Raw genomic sequence first — 21,493 nt, 5'->3', positions numbered from 1 at the left:
TATACCAAAGGACTCATTAGTGGCAGAGCTAGAAAATTTTAATTTATGGGATGTTTAAGTTGGAAAAGTAGAATGCATAGAGAGTTGACATATATAGAACACTAGATTTTATGCAAAATTCACTTTGTTCCCAAATTTTCCACAATTACAAAGATATTATTGAAAGGGTGGTGGATGAAAAGGCAAAGGCATTATGCTAACTTCACGCTATCACGCCAGCAACATGAATGATGTTGTCCCTCAGAACGATATCATAACTTGTTAGTGTCAAGGGGCTATACCAAAGGACTCATTAGTGGCAGAGCTAGAAAATTTTTCCAAGGGTGCCAAGCTAAATATAAAAAAAATTATTTAGGAGTTATCCTAAACCCAAACATTTGCACAATGTATAAAACTTAAGTTTTGGACTAATTCAAAAGGATTGAGGAGTTAAAGGTCTAAATTCTAAAATCTGAGAGGGGGCCAATAACTAGCTTTTTCTATAATTTTTACTTTTTAATGATTTGAATACTATATATAATTAAAAATTGAAAAATTCTATGCTGGCTTCGCCTATGGGACTCGGCAGTCTAAATTCCGTCAAATGCTCCACTAACCCACAACTAGACTTTCTCCTTAGCATTAAATGTGATGTGGCATGGCGCCCCCACCCCCACCCCCCCAAAGAAAAAGAACACACCCAGGCTGGCGGAGCCAGCATAGCCAATCACATCCAAAAAAAAGCAATGTAGCAGTCATGATGATCCTATAGTATGCATTAAACACTCCAGGCTTATTATTGAGACTTTTTTTTTCTTTCCCTAACTCAAGCTTTGAAGTGATCTTTACCACTCAAGAGAGGTATCTTTTTTTTTTCTTTTTTTTTAAAGAGTTTTAACCTATGATGTTCGCTTTTGATAATAACTCGTTATTATCAAACTAAGACACCAATCAGTTTTTGGTGTAGGCGGGGATTGAATCCTAGATCTCTTATTCAACTATCAGAGACTTTACCAGTTAAGCTAACTGGAACCTAACTGGAACCCACCCAAGAGAGAGTATCTTGCTTTGCTAGGACCTTTTTTTTTATAATGAAACACCAATTTAGTTCAAAAGCAAAAGGTTAAGATTACCCCTCACTAATTACATTCTCCCATTACAACGAAGGGCAAGCTAGACATTTCAACCCTATACAATTAAAGTGGTATAGATTTATTGCTGAAACATCAAGTTTTAAGAATGCATATAACTTATGTAATTTTTTTTATAATGAAACACCAATTTAGTTCAAAAGCAAAAGGTTAAGATTACCCCTCACTAATTACATTCTCCCATTACAACGAAGGGCAAGCTAGACATTTCAACCCTATACAATTAAAGTGGTATAGATTTATTGCTGAAACATCAAGTTTTAAGAATGCATATAACTTATGTACATGGCCTTAAACATAGAATATTATTAGGTTTCTAATTAAATTCAAGTACATAATTGCATTGCATTTAATAATTTTTAAAAACAATAAATTTATTTATGTTTTACTAATTAATACAACCAAATATTTGAATTTAATTGAGTAACCCAATGGAGCGTAACTAACATACTGTTTTTAAGTTTTATTAGTTTATGACTCCTAATCGGCTACCATACAAACCAAACAAACACACCGAAACTGCCCTGTACGCATTAAACTACCGGTCCCAAAACGACACCGATTTCAATTATATCACATGCTTTAGAGACCCTGGCTTTTAATACCTATCCATTGACCCGGTAACATAGTAAACGTTACTGACAGGTCACTACTTTGTCGTTGCCTCACTTCACTGATCAGCTCACTGGTTCAGTCCTCCTAGGAATGCCACAAAAGGTAAACCAGCCACAAAGCTAAATTTTCTCTAACAGCACCAAATACATAAACAAATAGTTAATATAAATTCAAAAAATCATTAACTTCCCAAACACCAATTAAATTTGTTGGTTTTTTTCTCTTCATATATTTTTCATTGTTTGATGCATAAAAAAAAGGCAGAAAAAAACCAGCACTTTACTCTTTCTTTGTTATTTTTCAATGGCTGCACCAAAAAGAGAGAACCAAACAGTGTCACGGTCACCACAAAAGAGAACCAAGAAGGTTCACAATCAGCACCAAAACAATCTTATTAGTCACATAGACGGTGTTAGTTCAAATCCTAATCGTTCAGGGAACCTTCCTGACGATATTCTTGAAAGGATTTTCTCGTTCTTGCCAATCAAACAAGCGGTGGAGATCGGAGTTTTGTCACCAAGGTTTAAGAAATCTTGGCTTTTCAATCGTAAGATACTGTTTGACAGAGAGTTTGCTAGACATCATGATCGTGAGGAGTATATTCACATAGTAAACCATGTTTTCAATTCTCACGTGGGTTCGAGAATTCAAAGCCTAAGTTTGTGTTTTGATCCCACAGCTAAGGAACACATGATTGAGAGATGGCTCAAAATATGCGCTGAAAAAGGCGTTGAAGAGCTTGATTTAGATTTTTTTCAAGGGAGAGATGTTTTTAAGATTTCACAGTTTCTCGACATCAAATCATTGACAACATTGAAACTAGTTTACTGTGAAGTTGATCTTCCACCACAGTTAACAGGTTTGAGTTTGTTGACCACTCTTATCCTTAAGAAAGTCGATCTCAACACTGAAACGATGGAAACCTTGTTTTTCCATTGTTTACTCCTTGAGACCGTGGACCTATGGCAGTGTTGTAATATTCAACATTTGAAGGTTTGTGCTAGGAGCCTTAAGAGGTTTAAGGTCTTGAAAGTTAGGCATTGCACTGAAATTTTGAGCATTGATATCGATGCCCCGACTCTACGCTCAATTTATTATATTGGGAATGTTGTTAAATTTCAATTTGCTGAGGTCTTGCACTTGGATGAAGTTTTGCTTAATTTCTCTCCCTCTAGAAGTTTTGCAAAGGCCTCTCTAGTGGAAAATTTGGTATCTGATCTCTCTTATGCTAATGTTCTGACTACAACTAGTGCATTTCTTGAGGTATGTATTTATTTTAATGGATTTTGGTTGTTAAATTCTTTCTGTTAATATTGTTAAATTATTGATTGTTCCAAAAACCTAAATTTTTTAGAAGATGATGAATTTATTGTCATTAATGGTTGTTCATTTCTTTTCGTTAATATTGTTAAATTACGGATTGTTCCAAAATTTTAAACTTTTATGAAACGGTGAATTTATTGCCATTGAGTGGGGCTCAACACGTGGAAGATTAAATGGAATGTGATGCGGTGATAGGAGATTGAACCATGACCTCTTATTCTAATATCATATTAAATGATTGATTTTCTAAAAAATTTAAGCCTTTAAAAGATGGTGAATTTATTTAATTTAATCTAACAACTATTATTACCATGGTTTTTGAGTGGAGTTGTGGTGTACCTTTGTGTTAGAACCTCTTTTCCTCTCCCTTGTGTGTGTGTGTTTGTTTCTAAAAAAGAAAAAAAATCTAACAAGTATTATTTGAGGGACACCCAGGAGGTTTCAACTTTCAAGGTGCTTGATAGTGGGGCTCGAATCCCACCAACATATACCTCCTCTATTTACCTATAAAAATTAAAAAGTATTATTGAATTAAACGGAAAATATATAGCAAATCCTGATAAATGTAATTTCTTGGTTTAATTTTGTGGTTTGTTTGTTGGTTTTGTACGGTTAAGGGCTTGACAACAAGAATTCGAGATGGAGCTTTTCGAGATTTGCAATTCAGATTATGGAATTTGAAGGAATTTCAGTTATTCATGGAAGGTACAAGCTATTGCAATCTTTTTGATATTGCTTCTTTTCTCAAGAATTGCCCGAGCCTAGAGAAACTGTTTCTTGATGTGAGTATATTCGACTCAACCAATTGTACAAATTGTGACTTTGTTCTTAGTAACAGCCTTACACTTAGCTAGCTAGTCTTACTCTACTTCTTATTGATCATACTTGAAAATATTGCAGCTCAATGATTTTTCTTTTGACTGCGGGTTTTACTGGGAATTACATCAGAAGCAACTACTTCAGTACTTTCCTCACTTCTTCACTAGCCTCAAATTCATTAAAGTGAAAGGTTTCAAGTTTCAAAAGCATGAACTAGAGTTGGTGAGGTTTCTCCTAGGGAAGGCAGTATTCTTGGAGACTCTAGTTCTAGTCACTCCTAGAACTGGCCGTATAAGAATATATGAACCTGCAGATGCAATAAATTACAAAAGACTTATTTTCTCTTGGAGAGCATCTCCAAAAACCAATATTATTCTACTTGATCATTATCATGACAAGGGTCCTGTTCAACCAAAAGTTTCACAGTTTGGATAGTAATCAAGTAGGGCAATATACCCTTGTATGTGCTTAAAAGATTTAGGGACATAAGGGACCTCAAAATTTTCAAATCATGTGACAAAATTTGCAGCACTCCTTCGGATTTGTCTATGTCATTGATAATGGAAATGGAAAGAACAAAAATACAGGTCAAAATTTTATATTAGGTCTAAAAAGTGTTTTTTTTTTTTTTTTTTGTGAGAGAAGGTCTAAAAAGTTTATTGGTTCAGAAAGACAGAAAGGCATTGGATTTGTGGTTCTATCTTCCATTTTTTTTTGAAATACATTCTTATAGAATATTATCTGCATTGTGTTGTATGGTTCTTATAGAAATTAATTATACTATTTTGGAAATATCATGTACCTTCACTGTAAATGTGATTAGTTAACTATGGGATGATATTATTCCAAGTCCAACATTTGAGCTTTCATCCAAAAGTCAATTACATCATATGAAAAAGTACATTACGAACTGATCTAATGAGGTATTTCTCTTACGGCATATGTGGATGAGTGGATCCCATATGTGTAGACCACCCTATATATATGTTGTGAGAGGGTGATCTCATGACAATATAAACTCCCAAATTTTTAGGAATTTATTGGTGGCACTATCATCCTTGAAAAACCATGGAGCTAGGCTCTTTAGCTTAATAGAATGGAGAAAGCTGGCCATGCTCTGCTTTCAATGGAGTCATTTTAATTTTCCATTATCTATAACCATATGTATTGACCATTTGGCAAAAGCAAAAAACATTTCCTAAGGAAAACTATCATGGGAACTTTAAAGTTTAAATCACCTCCCTCGCTTCTATGAACTTGCAATGCAAAATTGATTTTGAGTTTGAAATTTTAAGAGAGATCCTTAGTTTTGGTGGATGCACCTTAGCCTTTCATTCACTTTCTCATATATTATGGATCACTTTCTTTCTCAACTTCATTTACTTGTTCTTTTATTTCTTTATTTATTTATAATTATTAAGTGATTGTTCGATCCTAGTCTATTGAGAACCTATCACAAATTCTAAAAATCACTAATTTTTAGGAGTATTACTAAGATAGTTTAACTTAGGTTAAACTCAATTTCCAATAGTTTACTTTACCTAAACTCTATTATCTAATTCTACCAATAATATATTCCACATAAAACTCTACTACTTAGTTTTAAGAATTTGAAACTCTACTCCAACTAAAATTCTACTATTACAAAAAAGTTTCAAGTCATTTTTAAATAAAAAAATTAATTGTTATTTTAATTATTTTGATTTTTGATTGTAAAATGATTGATGCAACCACACTATCCCAACGTTTCTTCTACCTTGAATTGGTTACTAAACATACTGAATCAGTAAGCCTCAAACTTATGGGCTTCAGTTAACAAAAGATACAATTAAATTTTTGGCTATAGGCCCAGTCCAAACCCAACAAATACTATTTCTCTTCAGTAGCTCGAGTGCATGAGCCATAAATTAAGATCGGCGCACCACCAATTGCCTTACTAGCTATACAGCAGTACCAAAACTATAGTCTCTAGCCCAATATATTCTATTAAGACCCATCCACCATAAATCTATGAAGCAAAACATCATATGTTGGATCCACTGGCCCAACCATGGTACGAATAAGCGGGTTGTTAGCAAAATAAACAGTTGGGCCTGGCTAAGCCTCTCTACCAATAACTCTTTAGTGTGGACCATGACCATGTGCTTCTCTGTCTCTGTCTCTCTCAACATTGTTTCTACTTTCTACCTTAACTTCGTTCAATAACGTGTTGGTTCACTTAATATTGTAGGTACCAATTAGGTATGCTGTATCTGTGCAGAGGGTCTTATGAAGTTCGAGTTTTGAACTGGGCAAATATTCTTACACCCACGTTAATGTATATTTTATATACAGAAAATAAATATAATACGAAGCGTTCATATTTTTTAAGAATGTTCACATTTAACACATGAAATGAGTGATGTGTATGAATGATGTACACTAACAAATGTGCAATAATCAGTGTCTTTTAAATTTTAGAAGACTTCTTACTAATGAAATTTCACTTAAAAGAATATATATTTAGGCTTTAGGCTATGGATATTGTTTTTTCTGTGAGAGAATTTGAGTTTATGTTTGTAAAGGATTTCATACTTATGTGTTTTTCACAAATAAGAAGAAAAGCTTTAGGCTATCAGTCCAATTTATAGGAATATGGGTGTACCTAATTTTTTAGCTTGTTAACCTAATAATTAGTGCCCAATTTTTTTGCAAGTTTTAAAAAAAAATTTTTTTTAAAGAAAATTATAAATTTAAAACTAAGAGAATTAGAGTACATCCAAAGATAATTCTTTGGTTAAAGAAAAGAGTTTAGCTCCAGGTCCGGAGCAATCTTCCTCCAACTCACTATATAACAAGAAAAACATTATTTATAAACTGCCGCATAATAAATTGTATCAGAAAGTTCTAAATGAATATGGAGCTAATTTTTTTTTTCTTTGGATGTACTCCAATTCTCTCGTTCCTGAAAAAAAAAATCTCAAAAAATTGAAAATAATAATAAAATAAAATAAAAAACTAATGATTAGGTTAACAACCAAAAAAAATTAGGTACAATATTCCTATAATTTGGGCCCAATTCCAAAGCTTAAATATTTATCTTTTTATGAGTGAAACCCGTAAATCAATAAAATCTTCTAAAAATATAAACTCAAATTCTACCCATAAAAACAATACCCATTGCCCAAAGCCTAAATATATCTTCTTACAAGTGAAATCCAAGAACAATCCTCAATCTAATAGCTAGATGATATGTTACGCTTAATCTTCATTTATTGGAAGAAGGATGTAATCCTTTTATAACAATAAATGCTAATATTAAAAAAAAAAAGTGAGATTTGATTTCTAAAGATGGCATGAATGTGTATAAACTAGTAATAAATTGAAGTGTTCACTTCAAGTAGCTTTATCAACAAATCATGCAATACATGTAAAGCATAAAAATTAAAGGGATTATTGATAGTTGGATGATGTTGTATCGATTTATCAAAATTGTTTTGTCTTTCTTAGATATATTGCATGTCATCTTAAAATTATTTGCTTTTCTAGTTTTTATTATTATTAAATACAATACTATATTTTTTAATAAATTAATTTAAACACTGAAAGGAAAAAAGAAAACTTTAAACCTACGTAAAGGATATATCAAAAAATGACAAATTGTTATTGATTTTTACATAAATCTACAATTAACACTACTTCATATTATTTGGTCATCAAAAAAACTGTATATATAAACAAAGTTAAAAAAAAAAAAGTATATAAACAAAGTTATTGATAATTTATAAATCCATCAATTTAAAATCAACTTAACAAAATACTTTGAACAAATGTTACATCTATAATACTTTTATTACAATTTCACAATAAATCATAAATTGCATGTTATTACTAATCATTATTAGCAAACAAAAAGAGTAATTTTAATATTTATGAGCCAAGATTAGAAGTAATAACAATTTTTTATTTATAATTTGTAAAAAATCAGAAAAGAGCAGTGTAAAAGCTAGTTAAAGGGTAGTCAAGATACAAGTCCAACTTGTTTTTGCCGCGCAGATTCAAACCATGCAATCAAAGAGATTTTGGAGGGACCATCTTTAAAGCTAAGAATCATGGTCATTGACGTGTTGTTCTTCTTCTTCTCTTCTCTTCTCCCAAAAAAAAAAAAAAAGAACGAGTCTTTGGCGTGTAGTTGACGGTGAATTTGGATTATCAATTTATCATCATCAATCTAAAACCATCAAACCCACCTCAGCCGCCGATTTAGAATACTTTAAAATAACAAGTCAAAACAAAGCCAAATTGGCCACGCCAGTCAACCACCACTCACCTTCTCATCCTGCGTAATTTCCCCTCAATCCCCACCGTTCAAATAAAAAACATCACACGTGTCACATAACTAAGCGCTCTAGTGACGGTCACAATAGCCAAACTTCCAGAACACGGTAGAACCACGCAACGTGTCCAAGAAGATTACAAAGCTAGCCAGCCAGCCAGCCGACTTAGACCGACCATATCGCCACGTCACCACCCTGGTTACTTCCCTATTTCCCTCTCAATCATCGCCACGTGTAACCCAACTCAAACGGCTAGTTTTTAGCCATTTTAACTCTTTAACCGCCAACCCACACGAAGTAACGAAGATTTTTCCATAGAAAACTCCAGTACATTCCTCAAAACGCGTTGATATATTAATTAATTATTTATTTAATTTTTTTTACTGTTTGTACTTTTTTTATTAATTCAAAAAGCACTCTCTCAAAAAATTAAAAATTTAAAAAGCAAGCAAAACACTATCTTCTCCTCCGTCCTTTATATATAAGTGAGTGATAGAAAAGGACACGACAATTTTTTAAAAGCAACTCCGTTGTTGAAGAAAGGCGGTTCTAAGTTTCCATTTTTTCACAGCAACAGAAATAGAAACAGTTATCCAAAAGAGATTTAAGAGTTTAAAGAGTTCGTTTTGTTTTTATTTTCAAAATTTGCTTTCAAAAACAGATTTGTTTTTCGAAACAATTTTTTTCTTTTTGAAAAATATGGCGTTGGGAAAGAGATGCGGCAGTTCTTTGAAATCGAAGCGCGTGGTCGGTGGTGAGGAGCTAGGGCTAGGGTATGTGAGGTACGCGAGAGCATTTGGGAGGAAGAGGATTTTGATTTCGAATCATTTCGAGGGTTTGGCGATCGATTCGGCTCCCAAAACGCCGTCGAAGAAAATGTGCGGTGAGAGATTGGGTTTGGATTCTGAAAGGTCTCTTCTCGAAGCCTTGCCTCAGGATATTCTGGTTAGTGCCAAATTTTTCTCATTCTCGAAGCTTTTGATTCTGTTTCTGAATCGGATTGAAACTGTTTTTGTTACTGAAATTGGAATTGAAAATTGACATTTCTGGTTGTTTTTTTTTTTGGTTGAGCAGATTAGGGTTTTGTGCGGTGTGAATCATGAGGATTTGAAGCAGCTATTCCACGTTTCGAAATCGATTCGAGAAGCTGTGAGTATATTTATTCGTAAATCAATCTTCAATTTTTTGTTTGATAATCTGAATAATGTATATTGATTTTGATTTTGATTTTTGTTTGTGTAATTGCAGACTCTGATTGCAAAGCAATGGCATTTCGCGTATAGCACGCCATCAAAGACTCGAGCTTTTCGAACCGCGTTTGATTTGGAGAATCCAAGCGAATTAGATGATGAAATTGAAGCTCCGAATGCTCCAAAACAGTTGAGGCCTCGTCGGTCGCGGCTGCCGGAGAAGAAGCTGGCCGATATGTCGGTGGCATTGTTCGCTTCCCCGGACGAAGAGCATTGGCCGAGAAAAGCACTATTTATGGATACAGAGATATGAGTGAGAGAGGCTTTGAAGGTTTTTGTAAATAGATTTGGTGTTGTATTTTGTAGTTGGTGTTGTTGTTGTTGTAAATTTGGTTGATTTTGTACACTTACTTGTAAAGAAATCTTTGCAAGCCAAATCTTCAAAAGCTTTCATTGAAGGTGGGATTGGCTTGGCTGTATTTTTTTTACACGAAATTAGTGAGGGGAAAGAGATAGAGAGTCCAGGATTTTAGTTTAAGGGGCAAATCTTGAACCGCTTCTTGTGTCATAAAAATTTGAGTGTGTACAGTTGATTCTGTATACTCTATTTTGAGCTTAATAAAATGAGAAAATTGTTTCCATGGACTTGTTCTGTTTTGTAATCTGTATATGCATTTTTCTTTTGTTTCAATGTGTTGCTTGCTAGAGATTAGACCTTCGTTTATTATGATATGCAGCACACTAAAATGTGTTATTTGCAATGAAATGTCCCTGTTTTGCACCCATACGATATAAGAATTTGAAATAGACGGAGTTTTTAGTTAACTTGATTGGTAAAATCTTTAATTTTCAAATAATGTAAGCTCATGGGTATCTTGATTTGATTATAAAAGGCAATTATGATGAAACAGACCTCATAGATTCCAAATCTCCTGTCAAATCTATAGAGTTTGATATTGGAATCTTGAATGAAATGCTGATTATACTGATATGGGAATGTTTTAGGAATGAACTGTGTGTGAAAATGCCTACATTGCTAGCTGCACATATTACAAAAGAACAATTGGCGTGCTCGTGTTTTACAAGCCAAAGACAAGCACATTGCAAAAAGTCATTATTTTACACGGTTGGAATTTGGTGGAAAGGGAAAATGTGAACAAATACATACTCACATTTTGATTTTGTTGGGAATTGACGGGACAGAATGTTCTATTGAAAATCTAATCAAGTACAGCTATTGGGGGATAGTGTCTTACTTTTCCCAGCTGTACCGTACGCGGTTTACAATCCCAGAAAGCCTATGCAGTAGCTCATGTACATTTAAGAATCTCTCTTTCCTATTGAGTAATTTGTGTTAAATGTCTCTGTACACTGTTATTCTTGAAGGGAAAAAAAAGTTTGTATATTCTTGTAACTGAAACTTGATTAAGAAAAACTAGAGAGGACCATGATCTGTTCACCCTTGATTTTCCATTATTGAGACCTGTTTTCTGCAGTTCTTTGAGTGGATCTATATTTTGTGAAATTTAAATGGATATGGAAATTAGAAGGATTGGGAGTCATCTATGTTGCTGTTACATCTTCATTTATTTCAGGAGATTTTTTCCCATATATAAAGATGAATGTCCCTAAATTTCGGCTCTTTCTCGAAGAATGGTAAAAACTTGAGGGGAAAGAAAAACTTTGAACAAAGCATTTATTTCTGGCTGATATATAACTTCTGATCCAAGTTATAATATTATGTTCTGTTAGGAACTATCTTTATAACTGTATTCATTAGATTAATTTGTTTGGTAGCAAAAATTATCTTAAGTGACTGGCTTACGGAGTGCCTTCCTCACAGTACTTGAGTTTCATTTTCGTTGGTGTGTGGAGCCCATAAAATGCGAAAAGAGCATTCTATAAGAAGATTGTCTCATAAAATACTTTCTCAATGTTAGACATGGCAAAATAGGTCAGAATTTTTTGACCCGACCCGTTTGACCCGTAACCCAATTGACTCGTTTAAAAATGACCTGCTTTGACACGCGACCCAATTGACCCGACCCAAACTCGACCCGACTTGCCTGTTTTTCACGTAGGCAATGTTGAGTAGATTGAGATTGAGGTGTAATTCTTATAAAATATTTACTTATTCTTCTTTACTCAATATGTTATGTACTACATTATAGTTTATCATTCTTTACTTGCCACTTTCATTTTCTCTTCCTATTCTTCCTACTTTAAACAAATCAAAAATTATACCAAGATTAGCTTCTAGAAAGCTGGAACAAGAGTTGCACAAAATTTGGGTATCAAGTGTTTAGTGGTAATTGGTAACAATATCACCAGTGAAAATCTAATCACAGTTAAGGAACTCATAAACAATTGATAGATTACATCTATTTCAAAAAAAAAAAAAAAAACTTGTTTGAAAAATACGGGTCAATTCGACCCGACTCGACCCGCGACCCGATTGATCTGACCCGACCCGACTTGCCCGTTTTGCCACATCTTCCTAGAGGCCATATTGTTTCCTAGGCAGTCTTTGTTCAACGGTGGTGCCATTGTGTCTTTGTGCCTGTATTTCTTCCTACTATAGCTTATTTGGTTTCTGTGTATGGCCATTGGAATTTGCTTCTCTCACCTCCCCTCCCCTTAAATGAAAGTAGGGGTGAATTAAACATAAAGAGTTAAGGGTGGCATACAATTGTAAACTAGAGAATCCACAGCCATGCTAATATGCTGTCAGACTGTCAGTAGTTGAGTCTGTGCCACAATTTTAACTTACACTCAGTTCTTAAATCCCACTACTCATCATTAAACCAAAGCATTGTCTTCAAGATATCTACATTCATTGGGTTTTATATTTGGTGAATATGAAGCCCAAGGTCATAGTCCACTTGCTTACTGATTTGGCATTTTTTTTTTTGAGAGAGAGAGAGAGTTTCAACTCATGACGTTTACTCCTGATGATAGCTCTTTATTATCAGATCAAGACATTACTCTAGATCTCTTATATAACCATCAAAGACTTTACTAGTTGAGCTAACTGAAACTCACACCGATTTGGCTTTTCTTAATGTGAAATAAAAGTTGAATTCTTAATGTGTAAGAAAAACTTATTCCTTAATATAAAAAGGACAAAATTTAGTTACAAAATTAATTGTAACTAAAGGTTACAATCTTACTTAATATCTTTTTATTGGAAGTGAATTTTGAGAATTCTACCATTGGATTACATCTTCTTTTTGTATCTTCCATACTTGTAAAATTTCTAGAAAATTAAAGATCAATAGTTATGCCATCAATAAATTGTTTAAATTACTAGTTTTGTAGTTTTAAATTATGCATAAAATATAAGCTTATAAATCATATAGTATATAATATCCAATTGACATAAAATTTGACATGTGTAATAATTGAATTCATAAAATTTGATAATATACATTAGCTTATAAGCTAAAGTATTTCCTTTCACAAATAAATATTATTATGTTTTCACAATAAAAATATATATATTTCTTGCCTTCTAGGAATATGATTTGAAGGCACATAGGTGGACAATACAATATATTGTTTAATGACTATTATGATTTTAGCATTCACATTGGGTCTTGTAAATGCCATATGTTGGTAATATTTAACATCAATGTCCCAAAACCCTCCATTACCTGGTCTGGCAAAGTCTTGAAATTGCAAAAATGTTTACAATTGCGCTACAATGTCATCCTATTTTTATGATGGTACTGTAGCTCAATAGCAAAAATAAAGTATTCAAATTTATTCCTCATCTCATTCTTTTAATCCCTTTTATTCTTTCTCTTTTCTCTTTCTTTGGTCTCGGTCCATTTCTTTCTCACTCTCTCTTTCCTCACATCTCTAGTGGTTGGGCCTCACGTCGATGAAGCAGAGATCAAAGCTTTTCCACCGATCTATTGGCTGAGCGGTATTGTGACTTGAATCTGGTGGCAGAGGAGTGGTGGGTTGTGGGTCTAGGTTGTGGTGGATCTGTGTTGGGTGGGGTGTGGTGAATTGTGGTGGTTTAGTGGTGGCCTGGGGTTATGGGTTTTGTTTGGTTGTTGTTTGCGCATGTGTGTGTGTTTTTTTTTTCTCTTGGTGGCGGCGTGGTTTTTGTGGCCGGTGTTTGGTGGTTTTTGGCGGTTTGTTTGTGTGTGTGTGTGTGTGTGTGTGTGTGTGTTTTTTTTCCCGTTGTTGGTTCTTATGGTTCTTGTTGGTGGGTTTGGTGGTTTTTTTTAATGGGTTTGCAAGTTGGCATGGTGGTGGCGTGGTGGTTGTGGTGGTGGTTGCTAGTCGGTGTCTAGTGGGTTACTGAACACCATCTCATTCCCTTTAAGCATTTGTATATGAAATCCAAACTAGGTCATATCATGTGTTACACAATTCAAGTCTTCATTTAAACATATGTCTAAACAAATTAATAATGATACTTATTTTGGGTAAATGTTATTTCAAATTTATTTATTTATTTTTTTGTGTCTTCAACTTTATTACTTCTAACATGTTGCATGAGTTCCACGTTATAGGATGAATTTAAGTTCAAATTTTAGATTTGAAATAGAAAAATACTTTTAATTATTCTTGCAAAATAGTTCAGCTATCACACACTTCCTTAAAAAACCATTAGACATATAACCATATTATTCTCAAACATACATATAAACATTAAAAAAAAAAAAAGGTTGAGTTGACACTCTTTGGATTCACCATTAACAATCATATATTTTCTCTATTCATTTTCTTAATCCATTTCAATTTTCCACTATCCTATTAATTGTAAACATTTTAGCGGTGCACATGCAACGTTGTCATCTAGGGATTGCTCATAGGAGCAATAGTCAGCCATAGTTGAGCCATAGTTGCTTGGCTATAGTCTTCATAAGCACAAACTATAATGAGCAAAATAAAGTCATCAAGAGTGTACTCAAGCCACACCTATAGCTCATTGCCAAACTTAGCATGTCTGGCTAAGTGATGGGCAACTGAGTTGCCTAATCGATTTTCATGAGAGAAAATGAAATTACAGAAATCAGTAGCTAGTACAAGGGAGTCATATAGAATGTGGCCATATTCGGGGTAACTCGTGTCCCCCTCTTGGAGAGCTTTTGTAATAAATTCAGCGTCCCCTTCAAAAATGGCATCGAAGATACTTAGTTCTTTTGCGAATTGGATGGCTCTCCTACAAGCCAAGGCTTCCACAATAGCCACCGGAACTTGGTTTCGAGCAAAGTAATTTATGCAAAGTGTTTTTTGCTAGTTTTTAATTCTGAAATTAAGACTTAATAAAGTTCACACATGATGATTACAGAGGCCATAACCTTTATCCCTTTTTTTTTAAGAAACCAACAAATTAAAGCATTATCTGCTTCTACTAAATAACCAAGTGAGCTTTGATAAAGTGTGAAACAACTTAAGATAGTACTACTCTGAGCTAAGTGCATGTCTCACTTCATCACTAAATTACAAAGCCATCCAAAATTCTTAAAAAGATGATTCCTCATATAAGCATCCTATTGCCTTGTGATTTCCATCTTCAACAGTTAAAATCATGTATTTGTGTTTGCCACAACAGAGAACTTTTCTTGCATGAGACACTTTGTTCTAATAGAAGAAAGGAACCAATTAAGACAATAGATTGGTGCTAAGAATACTACAAATTTGATCAATTTATGTTTCTTCGGGTATAACATTTCAAAGACCTTTTTTATATGTACAATTAAGCTGATGCTAAACCCCATGCATTCTCATTCACTTTCCTAAATTTTCAGTTGAATATCACACGATGGACTTCACAAAATCTTCTTTATTATCACTTAAACATAGGTTTCTCCACATGCATATGCATATATTTATATAATCCCTCCCCCTACATACACATGAACATATCATATAGTTATGTTTATGTTATGTTTTTCATGCACACGTAAGTTGAGCTTTGTCAATTTTCAGTCCACTAATGCTTTACAAATTTGTTTGGGCAAACTAAAAAAACCTTTTATTAGCATTTGCATCCTAGTCGCTTATACAGGCATAAGTATTTGACTAGTATTGCACAATAACTGCACAATTCCTCTAGACATGTGTTGCAATTATTATTAGTAACTGAAATCAATGCTACGCATGTGCCATAATAACAAAGTTGCTACTTATTGCAATTAAGATTTGAAACTATATTCAATGCTACTGCATGTACCATAATAACAAAATTGATACTAAAAATGTAACTCTGATTGTTAGTTTATGTTTATGTTGTGAAAATAAAGGTTGCACTATTGCATCCATATAATTCTTCACTTTTATTGTTTTTTATCAATGCTTTTGATATTGTTCTCTTAGCCTTTTTCACTACAGAAATCTACTCATAAGCATTAACTTGAGTTTCTTCTTATTTCAATGAAGTTGATTATTAATTTATTCCATATCAATATCTTCTGCAAGCTTTTGTGAATTGAATTTATGATTATGTTGCATGATAATCCAGGAGAAGCTTTGGAAGTCATGTATATCTATATGCATGAAGAATTTGAGTGGATTGCAACATTTGATTCAATTATGTGTTTCCACCTTTGAAGATTCTTTGCATGGGAGAGTAATCACTACGCTTTACCATGCTTTTACAAACATAGAGATTAAAAAAGGGCCTCCTTGCTAGTGTCATCATCAATTTCACACACATATATTGTGAGTGGGAAGTATCACTTATAATAGCAAACTGTTATGCTTATGTTGTGCTTATGTTATGCACATGTTATGATTTTCATACACTCATGAGTTGAACTTAATGTCATTTTTTCAATCCATTAACTCTTTACAAATTTGTTTGGGCAAATTTTATAAATTTTTAGGGTAAGTTACTAGTTTAGCCCCTAGCCTAGCCCATTGCTAATTCTTACCTCCATGTGACATACACACAAATACATAAGCATATTTTATGGTTGTGTATTCTATGTTCTTCATACACATATGACTTGAACTTTGTGCCATTTCTTTAATCCATTATGGCTTCCCAAATATATAACCAAATGAGTTCCCAAAAAGTTATGAAAAGGTTAATAACTGAGATAATAACGGGAGTATCCATTTCTTACATAACAAGTAGGTTTTTTTAGTTTTTTGCTTGGATTTTTTTCCCTGGGGTAGTTCATGTCAAGAAACTTCTTTGGCCAAATGTGTAGTCGCAGTTTCTCGAGCCGCAACTCATTTGGAAAACAAGCTTGGATCCACCTTCTCAAGCATCTTAACATTGATTGCTCGTGTCATTGGAGCCATAGTTGCTGGATTCATGATTGACAAACAGGGCCCTCGAAAAGCAGCATTGCTTGGAAATTGCGTCGTGATCATTAGACCAATTCTATAGATTTTACTTGCGCACCCTATCATGATCGGCTTAGGTAAGGTTGTGATTGATTTGGGGGTTAGCATGACAACGTTCACCAAGGTTTGAGATTGCCGAGTTGGCGCCGCTTTGAAGCAGCGAGAAGACGATAGACTAGCCAGAAAATGGGTTTCACATAGGACACTTAGTCTCATAAATCACGATGTTTTTATTTTTTTATTTTTTTTTCTTCCACAGTTTTATTGAGGTATAAACTAGTATACTATAGTCTATAGTACTACTATATATTAGTTTAAAGTATTTTACACATTTATATTTTTACGTAGGATATGTGTAATTAGGTATATTATTAACCTTAGATCTTTTATTTATTTATTTTATTTTTTCTTTGAAGGTTGATACAGCATGGAAATATGTACTCGGAATCTCAAGAGTGTTCCCTAGTTGGTGATCCTAGCGATTTTGCCAGATATGCCACTTTTTTCATTATAAAAATGTAGGTTTTATAAATTTTAATTTTACACATGTTATTGATCCTTTTATATAACTTTAACAAAATTAATAATTTGATTTGATATGATTTTAACATATTCATCATTTCATGCATGAGTTACTTTTCTTAAAATCAATATATGTATATATCATTCCATATGAATCATTTTTACTATGTTATATGAAAAGGTTAATGACTGAGATAATACCAATATTTTACATAATAACCCTAAACATAATTATAGACATAAAAATCTTAGATATATTTATCTAAAAATTGAACATATGTATAAACATATAAAAACATATAAACAATGATAATTATTTTAGGTCAAGTTGAACAAACAAATTCTAGATTTGATATAGAGCTCACCCCCCAAATACCACCCCCCCCCCCCCCCCAAAAGTCCCATCGGCCCTTCTTTCAATTACCATTTAAAACAAACGTTAAAAAAATATGTAACTATAATAAGTGCAAACTTTGAAACAAATTTTGTTTACAATCTCTAAAAAAATTATTAAACTTTATACTCTGAAATCAACATCAATTATAATGATGTGAAATCTACTCATGGACTAAAAACCATTAAACTAATCTAAATGTGTTTTTCTCACCACCGAAGCCATACTTGACTGAACAACATTAAGAAATAGTTCAATAATTACAAATGTGATCCTAAAATGTAGAAGACTAGGAATGATTTAATGTGTTTTTTTAATAATACTAGAATATATTTAATATGTTTGTAAAAAATCTATGGTTACATAAATGGGATACAAAACACTACAGAAAAGTTTTAGTTAACGTAGTGCGGAATACATAAATTACAATGAAATTGTTGTTAAAGAATATATTTGAGTGACATGGATTAGATATGCATTATCCACGTCACTATTGTAAACCAAATTTAATGATCCCTACAGCTAATAAAACCATTAAACTTATTCTTAGAGATCGATATCAATAATATTGATGCCGAATCTACTCATGGATTTAGTAACAGCCCCTACATGGACCAACCTATTGATGTTTTTCTCATAACTCAAGTCATAATTGGCCGGATAAAACAAAAAATAGTTCCAATGAATACAAAAATTATCCCCAAATATAGAGTGGTAATGATTGAATGATTTTTTTTTTTTTTAAATGATACTAAAATTATTTCATATGGTTTTGACAATATGGGAATTTTCTTAACAAAATAATAAGTAAAATTTTGAACCTATTCAAAATAATAATGAGCCATAACCCTCAATTCGGAAGAAAAAAAAAAACCCTCTAAAATTTCTCTACTTTCCAAAAAGTCAGGCCTAAACATAATTTAAATAGTTAATTGAATTGCAATGTTTAAGGACTGAACGAACTAAATGACAACAACAAATTAAAAATACATTTACCTATTCTTGCAAGATAGGCCAGATATCAAACACTTGCTTAAAAAAAAACATTAGACATATAACCATATTAATCATAAACATACTTATAAACAAATAAATCATAATTGTATTTATAAATATATAGTAACAATAACCACCAGTGGGTGTGGTACAACTGGTAGGTGACTACTGAGGCTTCACCACATTCCAGGTTCGAGTTCTCACGAGAACTGTAATTGCAATTTCTGGAAGTCCCAGAAACCAATAGAGCCTGGGGTGTGTGTGGGTTCGGAGTTTCCGAGCTCCAGTTCGAGCTGGTGGTACCCATGGGCTTACCCAACTGTACCATGGGGCGTGGGACAATGACTGCTACACGCGAGTCCCCTTTTTCTTCCCTCAAAAAAAAAAAAAATATATATATATATATAGTAACAATATTTATTTAATTCAAATGTTTCTTCAACTTAACCAATTCTAATAAGTTAGATAATATCAATACCAAATTAATATTATATATATACACAAAAAATACCTCCATTAAAAAAAACATATAAATAAAAAATTATATCTTAAATAAGAAAATGTTTTTAAAACACTCATCTTGAAACCTTTCATTCGGAAATAAGTAAATACAGATTGTTTCAAGCTCTTTGAGAATTCCTTGTCATACCTCCAAACTTTTTTTTTTTTTTGTTTTTTTTGTTTTTGTTTTTTTTTTTGTTTTGTTTTGTTTTTTTTTGTTTTGTTTTTTTTTTTTTTTTGAAAAGTGATTGATGGAGTATAAAGTAGAACACAAACAAGTTATTCATAAGATTTTTATTATTTAACTCAAAATTTGTTACATATGACTAACAACAGCAACATACATTATTTTTGGGCTGAGTTACTCTTTGAATTAATATGGGTCAAGATTCACTACCATCTTCTTTGCACCTAATATCAAAGAAGCGACAAAAATTGAAATAGGTTGATGGATTATCGGTGTTCTATATATATATATATATATCAACAACAACAACATACGAAGCTTTAGTCAATAATAGAAACAAATCTTTACACTTTTTATTGTTGTGCTAATAATTTGAAGTAGAATTTAAGTCTTTTATACCTAACCCTAACAACTCTACTTCAAATCCAATGTTAGGGTGAAAAGGAGAATATTGTGGCAAAATTAGGAATCTTTTAGGACCATTGTTGGTAAATCTCCATGGACGCTTGCTGGTGGTTTCAACGTTGTGAGGAGTTCCAGGGATGAAAAAGTATTTTATATCAAATGATACCACATCATCCGTATCAAAACCCAATAAATGAGAGACATGTGTGTAAAAATAATTACTTACTAACACATGTCTTTCATTTGTTAGTGAGGTAGTTATTTTTTGCCAACGTGTCTCATACTTAATAGATTTTGATACCGCTAACATGATATCATTTGATACCAAATACCTTCTTCCCAAGGAGAGATTTGGAGGTAATATGCTCTGGATTTGAAGTAGATTTTGTTTTATTCTTGTTTTTGCAATATCTTGCTAGCTAGTTTTAAGTCTAGTTTGGGTTCATGAGTAGTCATTATGGAGGGAATTCAATTGACTATCATTGGGCTAAAAAAAATTTATCTCAATCAGTCAGTCCATTTTTTGGTCAAAAAAGGACATTCGCGCTCCATTTATTTCAATGGAAAACCTTGTGTAAAGATAGTTTTTCATATTTTCCAGTATTTTGTAGCATTAAAAAAAAATAAATCAAAAGAAATCTATCTTTGGTCAACATAAAAAGTATGGTTTATTTTTAGAAATTGTTTTCCACTAAATTAATTTAGAAAACAACTCTATCTCATAGCAAGTTCCATTTGTTTTGATAGAAAACCTTGTGTAGAGATAGTTTTTCGTGTTTTCCAGTGTTTGGTAGCATAAAAAAAAAAAAAAAATCAAGTCAAGTCAAAGGAAAACTATCTTTGGTCAACATAAAAAGTATGGCTTATTTTTAGAAATTGTTTTCTAGTAATTTTTTTTTAAAAACAACTTTATATCATAGCATGCTAAATAAAGGAAGTTAGCGGGGGGTTTTTTTTTTTTTTTTTTAAACTCATTTAAAGTTACTGCCAAATGTTGAAAAATGAGATAGTTTTATAGGAAATGATTATTGGAGAATGAGTCATTTTCTCAGAAACATCATTGCTGACTCTTGATCCCTAAAATTGTTTAATGCGACACGCAATTAGGAAAATTTCAAGTTAATTTTTGACATTCTCTTGATCCAAAGTGGAGAATATGATTTTTATAAATTTTGAACCAGAATTTGGATTCTTGCATGCAAATTGAGGGCGAACCCTCACGTCAGGTGGCCTTGCCTGGCCTTTGGGCCAATCTTGGGCAATTGGGCTTGTGGCAATTTGTTGGGCCCGAATATATTAAGTTTATTTTTCTGTACTTATTACGTTTGGGTTGTGTAAAATTAACCGTTATCATGGCCCGTAGATGTAGGGAAAGAAAAAATTGTCATCAACAATAAATATTATAGGGTTGAAAGAACACCAATGAATGGGAGTTATGTAAGAGAGAGTGAGCATTGTAAAAGTACTAATCTCAAATTAGTATAGTGGATTCAATCTATCTTTTCATGTAGAAATGTTTGTGTGTGTGTGTGTGTGTGTTTGTTAATCTATATGAATTTAATTTAATTTTGTAAAATAATAAGAAGCTACAATCATGCACACACATCACCCTCAAGTGTTGCACACAAGTCACGCATAAGATCCTTTCTTAGCCTAGTGTGTTGAAAACATAGAACAGGGACATGAAACGCAGTCGTTTACGAGCTTATTAAGGCCAGACTCCAAAACGACAGCACTTGATTTAAGTAAAGAACTAATGAGTTTTATACATGCGGGACCGT

At 32.8% G+C, this 21,493-nt stretch overlaps 2 protein-coding genes across 2 annotated transcripts; both read left to right on the top strand.

The window, feature by feature from the left end:
- The first annotated feature begins 1,821 nt into the window (after positions 1–1,821).
- On the top strand, positions 1,822–4,621 carry LOC112037975 (putative FBD-associated F-box protein At1g61330). Its single transcript, XM_024070784.2, has 3 exons — positions 1,822–3,008; positions 3,686–3,850; positions 3,969–4,621. The coding sequence occupies exons 1-3, from the start codon at positions 2,049–2,051 to the stop codon at positions 4,320–4,322; spliced, it is 1,479 nt and encodes a 492-aa protein (XP_023926552.2). The 5' UTR covers positions 1,822–2,048; the 3' UTR covers positions 4,323–4,621.
- A 4,022-nt stretch (positions 4,622–8,643) lies between these two features.
- LOC112038003 (F-box protein At1g61340) lies at positions 8,644–10,038 on the top strand. The gene is made up of 3 exons (XM_024070811.2): positions 8,644–9,148; positions 9,278–9,352; positions 9,452–10,038. The coding sequence occupies exons 1-3, from the start codon at positions 8,903–8,905 to the stop codon at positions 9,704–9,706; spliced, it is 576 nt and encodes a 191-aa protein (XP_023926579.1). The 5' UTR covers positions 8,644–8,902; the 3' UTR covers positions 9,707–10,038.
- Positions 10,039–21,493: the final 11,455 nt, after the last annotated feature.

Source organism: Quercus suber, unplaced genomic scaffold (genome assembly GCF_002906115.3).
Source record: "Quercus suber isolate HL8 unplaced genomic scaffold, Cork oak 2.0 scaffold_368, whole genome shotgun sequence".
Lineage (NCBI taxonomy): Eukaryota > Viridiplantae > Streptophyta > Magnoliopsida > Fagales > Fagaceae > Quercus > Quercus suber.
The sequence above is the reverse complement of the archived record's forward strand: the minus strand, read 5'-3'. Positions and strand labels throughout refer to the sequence as shown.

Bases quoted from the DNA above. Each gene is read 5' to 3' on its own strand.
- LOC112038003 (XM_024070811.2), top strand. From the start codon at position 8,903: ATGGCGTTGGGAAAGAGATGCGGCAGTTCTTTGAAATCGAAGCGCGTG. The intron at 9,149-9,277 runs GTTAGTGCCAAA...TTGGTTGAGCAG, and splicing joins CCTTGCCTCAGGATATTCTG to ATTAGGGTTTTGTGCGGTGT. The intron at 9,353-9,451 runs GTGAGTATATTT...GTGTAATTGCAG, and splicing joins CGAAATCGATTCGAGAAGCT to ACTCTGATTGCAAAGCAATG.
- LOC112037975 (XM_024070784.2), top strand. From the start codon at position 2,049: ATGGCTGCACCAAAAAGAGAGAACCAAACAGTGTCACGGTCACCACAA. The intron at 3,009-3,685 runs GTATGTATTTAT...TGTACGGTTAAG, and splicing joins CAACTAGTGCATTTCTTGAG to GGCTTGACAACAAGAATTCG. The intron at 3,851-3,968 runs GTGAGTATATTC...AAAATATTGCAG, and splicing joins TAGAGAAACTGTTTCTTGAT to CTCAATGATTTTTCTTTTGA.